This window comes from Helianthus annuus, chromosome 15, assembly GCF_002127325.2.
Source record: "Helianthus annuus cultivar XRQ/B chromosome 15, HanXRQr2.0-SUNRISE, whole genome shotgun sequence".
Lineage (NCBI taxonomy): Eukaryota > Viridiplantae > Streptophyta > Magnoliopsida > Asterales > Asteraceae > Helianthus > Helianthus annuus.
In genome coordinates, this window is record NC_035447.2 from 5,357,006 (window position 1) to 5,367,639 (window position 10,634).

The window sequence follows — 10,634 nt, forward strand, 5'->3', positions numbered from 1 at the left end:
TAGTTAGTCAACCCGGTTGAACCGCTCGGTACAACCTGGTTCAACCGGTTGAACCATTTTTTAGCCTAATCCGGTTTGATCTAAAAACCAGTTATTAAACATTGGAAAAATAGACGCGCTTCGACGGAAATGTCAAACAGGAAAAAATAGATGAAAAAACGTTAAACGGAGAACTTATGAAAGATGAAAAGTATATAAGAAAACTAAAGTTGAAAGTAAAAAAAAAATGTTGAGATTATATATTGCGGCGTGTTAAGTCGGAAATTTAGAACGACACGTTAAACGGAGAACTTATGAAAGATGAAAAGTATATAAGAAAACTAAAGTTGAAAGTAAAAAAAAAATGTTGAGATTACGTTGCGGCGTGTTAAGTCGGAAATTTAGAACGACACGTTAAACGAGAACTTATGAAAGATGAAAAGTATATAAGAAAACTAAAGTTGAAAGTAAAAAAAAATGTTGAGATTAAATTGCAAAAGATGAAAAGTTTTGGATTGAAAGTAAAAAGAATTAAAGGGGTTAAATTGCAAAAGATGAAAACTTTTGAATTAGAAGTGAAAAATCAAATTAATCAAAGGGGTTAAAATACCAAAAATTGAAACTTTAGACTTAAATTGCCAAAGATTGAAACTTTAGAGTTAAAAAAGAAATCAATTAAACAAAAGATATAAATAAATTTAGTTAAATTGATATTTAATATTATTATTATTATTATTTAATAAAAGAGATAAATAAAAAAATAAGGGTGAGAAATTACCAGAGAATGACACGTGTCCAAAAAGGATTTTTGTTTATTAGTATAGAAAGATTATAATTTAAATGTATTGAATTTACTAATGTTTACATAATTACATGTAATTATATCCATTATATTATTATGTGTTTATTAAATCAAATAAAAATTTGTTGATTTCCTGAGCTAATCAAGTTCAGCATGTATAGTTTTGCTGTTTTGGTTCATGTTCATTGGTTAAATAAGCTCTAATTCAGTCTCGAGTTCAAGTTTGAGCTCCTTTACGTTTGACCTTCATTTAATCTTTTAGTGACTCGGTCGCAAGTGGTTCAAATGAGAACCATATGTAGTTATAAACCATTTTACGGGCATTAATAACAAAGCAAATTAAGAGAAGATTGTCGCAATTCATGAAGCGGAAACGACATAATTGTCTAAGATATTAACCATTCACTAGAATATGACTCAAGGGGACAAAAAGCAGTTAGTTTGGTTCTGGTTCTTATTTGAACCTAATATATAGTAATAGCAGTGGTTTCTTTAAACTTTTAAATAAACATAACATCCAAAAAAGCTAATTACCTGAGAGCGAAAGGCACATTGAGCACGACCGAAGGAGGGTAGCGAAGCCGAGTTAGCTAGCGAAACCTCAATGGTAAATACAAAAACGGAAAAAGAGCGATTTGGAGTTTTTACGGTTTTACCTTTTTTACCATTACTGTTACATGTACATGGTAACGGACGAAAACTGTTCTACTACTACTACTACCCAATTCATCTTTTTGAACATGTTGCTTAGATTGAACAATTACATTACGGGCAGGTTGTCCTTTTCTTCTTTGACCCCCTAGTAAATTAGCAAACTCAACAAAATCAATACGATACGTTGCTTGCAATGTGTATACACACACAAATATACTTCATTTACTACTCCCGGGACCAAAAAAGAAAGTACGAAAATGAAATAGGTTACTATGAAAACTACAATCATGGTGAATAGTTACGAAAGAAGTAGTTAGATTCAACACGGCATGTTCACCCGTTATTGTAATAAACTTGCTTTATAACTCATGCTATAGGACTAACTAAAAGAGAAATGAATCTGGTTAAAAGTAGCCCATGCATAATTGAAGGGCTGTTTGGCAACTTCTGAATGGGTAAGTGCTAAACCAGTAAGAGGTCTGAACCATTAAATGTTGAACCAGTAGAACCATTAAGAGCCGGCATAAGGCTTAACCGTTCATAGGCAAATGTCTAACCAATTCAGATAAGAAGTCTTAATCATTCAGACTCGGTATAATGCTTAACCATTCAGAGGTAAACATTTGTCTGAACCATTCAGACATCTGCTCGCAAAACAAACAGTCTGAACCATTAAGAGCCCATTAAGAGCTGAAACAAACAGCCCCCAAGTGTTTAAAAGCTTTTATATCGTTCGTTAAAAAAGGATCATTATTGTAATAATATTTTATCATCATACGTAACATATCAACTATTTATTAAATTCAGGAAAGAGAACAAAAATGTTAACGGGTGAACATGACGTGTTGAAAGCAACTACTTCTAGCCTCATATGTAACATAAATAAATCGAATCGCTGATTTAACTACTTCTAAGTATAAATTTACCAGACATATAACAAATTAACGAAAACGTACCGTGGGTCTTTGAGCAGCTATCCTTCTTGTTGAGGGAGCACGAGCTACAGATGAAGCAGCAGCAGCAGCCGCCACCCGTATTCTGCAAGATTTTATAAAATAATTTTGAAGCGAAGTGAGTGAACGGGTTTTAAATCGCCAAATAATGTCTAACCAACAACTGAACAAAAAAAATGATTGCGTGCGATCACGCACACCTTTTATGTACGTCTATATACACATCGGTTTCGTCAACGATTTCCTCCTGCATGAGGGAGGGAAACTATTTAGCAAAAGTTGAGGAAAAAAGCATTTCATATAAATACGTTTATATTTTAACATTATTATATATGCCTTTTAAATTTCACAATGTTGTATTCTGTGTTTAAAAAAGCGCGCTTGAAGCGAGCTTGAAGCGATGAAGCGATGGAAAAAACGCTTTTTTGGCTCTGAAGCGTTACATTACGTGAAGCGAAGTGAAGCGAGCTTTAAGCGGCGAAGCGATGAAGTTGTGAAGCGACGCTCCAGCCAATCAGATCACCATATGGGCCATTTTTTAAGCCCAACAGTCTTTACAAGGTACATATCGACCTTATATCGACGATATAGCGACTTCCTATGTGAAATCCGGCGACAAATTCCAGCGACGGAGTTGCTTTCAGCCGGAAACCAGGAAGAAGGGGGAAGAAGAAGAAGAAGAGAGATGCTGACGGCTGCGTATATGCCTTTTAGGTTTTTAGGGTTTTTATAAGTTAAGGTTTTTAAACATTTAACCCCTCTATCTTTCATTAGTTTACATTCAGTCCCTAAAACTTCTAACTTTTTACTTAAAAAGTGTAAAGATAGTTTGTCTATTTAAACATTTAACCCCCTCTATCTTCAGTAGTTTACATTTGGTCCTTAAACTTTTTAATTTATGCATAAAAGTACAAAATTAACATTAATAAATACATATATACAATATGGATAGCTATTTTTATACATATATATAAAATTAACATTATATATAATTATATATAATATGGAGCGCTTCGTATACGTGAAGCTCTCGCTTCGCGCTTGAAGCTTCGCTTAAAGCTTTTGGAACCAAAACGCTTCGGAGCGCTTCGCGCTTTTTTAAACCAAGGTTGTATTTACGCCGGTTTGTAGTAAATAAGACAAAACCAGTTACTAATAATAATTTGTTTCATTGATTAAAAGAAGAGAACATCACCATTCACAATAACATCGTTATATTATTTTAAAGTACACGGATAGTCCCTGTGGTTTTCCAAAATTTTGGATTTGGTCCCTATGGTTTGCATTTTGTAACGTATTTGTCCCCAAATTTTGCTAAAAGCACATGGAGGGTCCCTGTGATTTGCACTTTGTAACGCATTTAGTCCCTAACTTGGACCTCCTAAAACCTTTAGTTTTGTTGGCTGGGGACGAAATGCGCTATAAAATGCAAACCACAAGGACCATCCATGTACTTTTGGAAAGCTAGGGTCCAAATCCAAAATTTTGGAAAACCATAGGGACTATCCGTGTACTTTACTCATTATTTTATTTACCGTCAAATGGCCAAATATGATATTTTAGTGTTTTAAAAGGAATAATATGACATTAAAAAATCTTGAAGGACATATATAAAAGTTTGAACACTTAAAGGATGTGGATGAAACTAAGAGCCGTTAATTTACCTGCAGAAGCTCTTCGAAAACATCTTCGAGGGTAATAATTCCAATGACATCTCCATCTTCCACATCATCAGTAACACATCTAAAACCTTTTGTTGTGGGGCTCGTGTGTTGCACGGTTGACTCTAAAGTCTTGTCAATGTTGACCACAACATTTGATTCTTCAAGTTTGGGCAACAATGGTTTGGTTAGTTGTGAATTTTTATTTTTATTTTTCCCGGCTAATTTTCGGTCACTAACATCAGCGGGAGGATGCTTCTTGCTTTTCACTTTAACTACGGCCGCCATGTGACTGCCGCCCTTCTGAAACTCGTTAAGTATGTCATATAATGGCATATTTGCTGGAACCCTAAAAGCATGATAAGATAAAATGAGTGAAATAATTAAAAAACTAGTTGTTTTGTCACAAATGTTTATTTGTATTATTCAAATTTCAAACATAGATCTATCAATCAAGTCCCTAAAGCTTATGTCTTGTAAAAAAATCGAAAAATGTAAAAAAAAAACTAAAAGACTTCATTTTTGCATGGTTTAGTCCCTAAACTTATGAAAACTCAACGAAACAGTCCTTTATATAAAGTGTACAAGTTGAAAATGCAAAAAAGAAGACCTATTTGTTGAGTTCTTATGAAATTTAGAGACTTAATCATGCAAAAAATGACCTAATTGTTCGAGTAAAAGGCCATTTTCGTCCCTGAGGTTTGGCCAGTTTTGCGACTTTTGTCCAAAGGTTTGTTTTTCTGCATCTGGATCCAAAAGGTTTGAAATCTTTGTCATTTTCATCCGGCTCGTTAACTGCATCCATTTTTCTTCGTTAAGTCCGGGTATTTTTGTCTTTTTGTTAACTTAAAGAGCAATTCGGTCTTTTTCAGGGGTATTCGGTCTTTTTACATAAAGTGGGAAAAAAACAAATTGCCCTTTAAGTTAACAAAAAAGACGGAAATACCCATGACTTAAAAGAGAAAAATGGATGGAGTTAACGAGCCGGATGAAAATGGCAAGATTTCAAACCTTTTGGATCCAGACGAAAATGGCATTTTACTCTAACTGTTGCGTTCTTACAAATTTCAGGGACTTAGTTATGCAAAAAAAAATCGTATTTGTTAAAATATAGTTTAGAGGTCATTTGGTTGAATTTTTATATTCCAAGTAATATGATCATGGAAAAGAATTTGTTTTCAAATAGAAGCCTAAACACACATGAGTATAAATACAAACTTGCCTGGGAATTCTCCTAATAGAAACATCGCTAACCGGAGTCTCTGTTTCTGCTCTAACTGTAAGAAGGCTTTTCACCTACTAGGTATTAAAGAAGGGAAACCAAATTTACGTAAACCAATAATAATTTAAGAAATTATATATATGGATAAGTTGAGACAATATGTTGATTTTCAAAGCATACCAGTAGGAGTCCAATGATGTTTTTTGGGTTCCCAGAATATACCGGAACACGACTATGGCCTTTGGCAAGAATTTTTCCAAACGCTTCCCTACATAATATCAGGTATACATAAATCAATAGATATAATTTGGACCTTGTTATATGCTCATAATAGTCGGTTATTGCAAACCAACAAAAAAGACACTAATAAAAGGTGAAGAAATACTTGTCGTAATACAAGTGAAATTATCATGCAAGACCGGTCCTATATATACTGTGTAGGGGTGTAAATTCGGAATCGGCTTGTTAAAAGCTCAAATAGAACCGAACTCGAGACTATACTGAAGCTCCTTTGATAAACAAGCTCGAGCTTGACAAGCCCGGGCCTAACGGCCAACTTTTTTTAAATAATGATTATTTAATATACTAAACAAGTAAACATATATATCTACACAATAACTATTGTACATAAATTAGGACAAGTATAACTAAATAATATATATTATGTGTTATATTAAATTTTAATTATGAATACGTATATAAATAAATAATTATAAATGTACATCAATAAAACATATAATAAATTAGAAATAGTAAGAGAGTTGAGTTTGAGCTTCAAAAACTACTCACGAGCCGAACTCAAGCTCGAGCTCTTTTAAGTGAAACGAGCCAAGCTCAGGCTCATTTACACCCCTAATACTTTGGAACTTATCATGTACTTACAAAAGCACGAAAGACACAATGATGTAACTCACCAGTTCAATTTTGAATTGACATCCAGAGAGAATGTTGATTCAATAGGTGTCATGGCTTCCTCTGCAGTCTACGCAAATGGCAATATGTTCCATCAATTTCATCATCTTATTTAACCAAAACGTAGTAGACAGATACAACCAAACAAATCAACTATTTAGGGTGTTACTGTAATACAAGAAGTGTATAATCACAAAACAACTACAGAAGAAATTCTACGATGAGTCGATGATATAGTCAAATATTTACTGCAGGGTATACCTTTTCTGTCAAATCAAGGGCTCCACTTATGATGGTAGTCTCGTCATGCGAAAGTTCACCCCCTTTACCAGCCTAACATGATTATATTAAGAAAAACAACAAAACAGTAGAGTACAAGTTATGGTAAAAAAAAACTAAAGTACGGTGGCAAATCGACTATTTGCGTATGGGCTTTACAAGCGTGAAGCTAAATGAGTTGGATTTAATAATTAATAGGCATATGACAACCTCAGAGGTGGCAAGATATGCGGGCGATCAGGTAATGGGTCAAACTGGGTTCGGGCTGGAACGAGTCATTTTTATTACGGGCTTTGGAGTATGTTGAGTTTGGTTGAACTGGAAACGCCTTTTGTTTGATATTTAGCTTTTTTATATAAAAAGAACGTGTCAGTTATGTTTACAAAAAAAAAAAAAAAAAACAATATCACTACAAAAAAATGGTCATTATGATTTAAGTGACGTTATACCCATTTCACGACTAGACTTTTTTTTATTTGACCGTTCTAGGACAAAACTCAACCCAGATTGACCCATCCATAAGTAAATGCGTCGAGCTGCCACCTCTGGACTATATGTAACATTACAACCATTGTAAGTAAACGTGTTGAAATCACAGCCTCTAGCCAATTTGTAATTTATACCACAAACGACCAATTACGGATATTTACCTCTTGGCTGTGAATGGAGACGAGTGCTTTCAACTGGGCACGCCGAAACAGGGTATCACTATGCCCAATTAAAGCATCTAAAACCTGCATATTTGTAATTCCACATCAATCGACTCGTATCCTCGTTCTCATGAAAAGCCCTAAAACATCAGTTTGAAATTCGGGAAAAGACTTAACTCCGTTAAGTTAAATATTTAAAAGGTGGGATTGCGAGTGACAATATTCAAAAGCGGGTCTACTATTGGCCAACCACCTCTAGGTGGGATCATTAAAATCCAATTTCTCAATAATAAATCGTTGACTACTGTGAAATATTATGGTTGTAAAATAAGGTTTCCAAGGCCGAGTACTCCCCGAGTAGTCGCTACAAGGTAGGCTGCCGAGGCGACTTTCTTCGACTCCGCCTAATTACTTGGAGTCGGTCAAACGTGGTCAACCTTGGCAAGAATTGGATCTAGTAGGTCAACTCGGGCCTAGTTTGACTTAAATAATATCAAAACATCATTTCTATGCCTTTCATATTAAGGAATGAATATCATTTTCACGTATTTTGTTATAAATATTAGTAAATTTATGTTATTTGACATATATTTAATCTCCAAAAAGTAATTTCTTTATAATTTAACATGTCCGAGTACTCCCCGAGTACTCTCCGCCTAGATCGAGTACTCTCAACTCCCCGGTCGACCGACTAGGGAGCGCCTAGCGACTTTTGCAACCATAACTATTAAACCAACTTGAATGAAATTACCTTTCCAACAGGATACGCAATAGGATAGCAAATGATCATTAGAACTCGAACAAGCCCAACAAAATTAGCGCCCACAGCAAGGCCGTATCTTGCTGATATTGCTTGCGGGATTACCTGGTATTGTACGATATTTTTAGTATTGATTATGTAAAATAACTTACTATAACAACGGGGACCGTAATATAATTAGTATTAAATACCTCTCCAAAAATTAGTACAAAAGTTACGGACAACAACACTGCAACAGCCGGATGAAATATCTTGTCCAGGTATATAGGAAGAGCCTGTAGCATATTAAAATGGTATCTTAGTAAGTATTAGGGGTTTTTTGTTTACCTCCTATTGAGGCTCTTAATGGTTCAGACCTCTTACTGGTTCAGCACTTAATGGTTCAGACTGTTTGTTTCACGAGCAAATGTCTGAATGGTTCAGACATTTGCCTCTAAATGGTTAAGATTTATACAGAGTCTGAATGGTTAAGACATTTGCCTCTAAATGGTTAAGATTTATACAGAGTCTGAATGGTTAAGACCTCTAATCTGAATTGGTCAGACATTTGCCTCTGAACGGTTAAGCATTATACATGCTCTTAATGGTTCAGACCTCTTACTGGTTCAGCACTTAATGGTTCAGACCTCTTACTGGTTCAGCACTTAACCATTCAGATATTCCAAACAGCCCCTTAATACAGAGAGGTGTACTCTCTAATCAAAAATGACCTCAAACGTCCCTATCGGACATGCTAGTTGTTTTTATATCAAAACTGTCATGTACAGTACATATATAATAAATGCAAATTTTAAACCGACCTCCATGGCTGCAGCATTACACAGTAGCAATGTTACAAGAAGCTGATGTTGCCGCTGAACAACCGGCAGGATAGCAGCTATAACAAAACAGATTACAATCATTATCATACAAACTTGACAAATATTAAAAACTTAACATTACAAAAAAAATTCAGCATCTACCTACCACCGTGTGTTAGGTAGACTCACAATCGAACACATAAAGTTCAATCAAATTCAAAATTAATTGATAGAAAACTGAAAATGTAATTGCGAAAACATATAAAATACATTCTTGAGTCATTACTAGAGCATTTCAGAGTAGGCTCGATCTCTATCACTATAATTTAACTTGAATACACATTTTTTCTCTACACTTTGTTTAGAAGCATGTCAGATTCTCTATATTTCTATCTTGCTCGCAAACACTTATCTTATTGTTTTTTTCTCGGTTTTATACTTATTGTTTTTTTCTCGGTTTTATACACTCGCAAAATTAAAATATAAAGATGAATAGTGAATCTTAATATTTAGAGAATGACAAAAACGACTAATATGCTTTATTTTTTATATCAAACATTTGGATGAAAATGGCAAAAAATCCCAAATCTCAGATGCTTTATTTTTTATATCAAACATTTGGATGAAAAATGGCAAAAAAATCCCAAAAGTGAAGGACAATGTGGTACAAAAAAAATTGTTTTGGATGAAAATGACAAACATGTCCAAATACGATTTTGGCAATTTACTCAAAAAATAATAATAATAATAATAATAATCAACATCTACCTAACACATAACCGTGTGTTAGGTACGGTACACTAACAAATAAGAATCAAACACACACAGTAACATTTCCTACTACAACAACATCTCAACAATACCGATCAAATATTCAAATCCATGAAAGAAAACTGAACACATAATTGCAAAAACAACTACCTGCTTGTTTCTTCTCTGTATTTGAACCACTCCGGTGAAGAATCTCAAGCTCAACAAGTCCTAGAGACATCAACCCTAACGTCAAACCAGACATAATTCCTGCAAACAGTACCAAAACACACGAAACTCCGGCGTAAACGAACCACATAGGGTTGCCGAACTCGATATCATTCTCATCGGTGACTATAGAGCTTCTGGAAACTCCGGCACCGGCTCCGGCGGCTAGGGCTAGGGTTAGCAGAAACATTGTGGATGAAAGTGCTAAATAGCAAGAAGTTAAATTGAAAATATGGCGTTATGTGAAAGAAGCGGTTGAAGAAAGAAGTGTATGTATGTATGTATACAGTGTGAGGGAGGAAAAGTGTGTAGAGAAATGGAGGGTAACACTTGCCGCTCGTGTATACAGACTCCGTATCTATGAACCGACTTAGAGGGACCGCCGGTCCCACTTAATTTTTTTATTTTTAAGAACTTTGTTATTATTAAAGTATAATATAAAATGATTTGATTAATATTATAGGTGTTGTTAGAGTATCGGTAGTGTCACACATGAATAATGTCCTCACTCATTGATATTGTGTGATACATGTTATTCCAGTCACTAAAGAGACATTATGGGGCGTTTTTCACAGATGGACATAGTGAGATAGTGTCCAATAATATCCCATCAATGATTACCTAATTATTATTTTCCTTTTTTTAATTTAAAACTAATGATATTTGATTTGAAATGATCTCATTGGCCAAACAATTTGAAGAAAGACGTTGATAAAAGCATGCCTTGGAGGATTTTTTTGAAAAACGGCCCCGAAGGCGGTCCTTGGGCATTGTGGGGCTTTTTTTGGGGGGAAACGTCTCAAAACCCCCCACTACGGATGGTCTTATAGGGATGTAAATCTGTGTCAAATAGCATCAATTTCATACCACTGCCAGTGACCATCAACATGTTGCAACGTGCTAATACGGTTAATCGCAAATAATGAAAAAATTTGGATTCAAAGTAAAATACAAAGTTTATGAGTTTAAAATTGCAAAATATGA

At 34.6% G+C, this 10,634-nt stretch overlaps 1 protein-coding gene across 1 annotated transcript; it reads right to left on the minus strand.

Annotated features, from left to right (window-relative positions):
* Positions 1 to 1,268: 1,268 nt before the first annotated feature.
* LOC110910234 (DUF21 domain-containing protein At4g14240) lies at positions 1,269 to 10,081 on the minus strand. Its single transcript, XM_022154929.2, has 13 exons — positions 9,594 to 10,081; positions 8,673 to 8,749; positions 8,064 to 8,147; positions 7,864 to 7,977; positions 7,113 to 7,196; positions 6,445 to 6,516; positions 6,186 to 6,253; positions 5,452 to 5,539; positions 5,272 to 5,345; positions 4,053 to 4,398; positions 2,589 to 2,635; positions 2,392 to 2,473; positions 1,269 to 1,580 (listed from the first exon to the last, which is right to left on the minus strand). Exons 1-13 carry the CDS (start codon positions 9,838 to 9,840, stop codon positions 1,542 to 1,544), a joined length of 1,422 nt encoding a protein of 473 aa, XP_022010621.1. The 5' UTR covers positions 9,841 to 10,081; the 3' UTR covers positions 1,269 to 1,541.
* Positions 10,082 to 10,634: the final 553 nt, after the last annotated feature.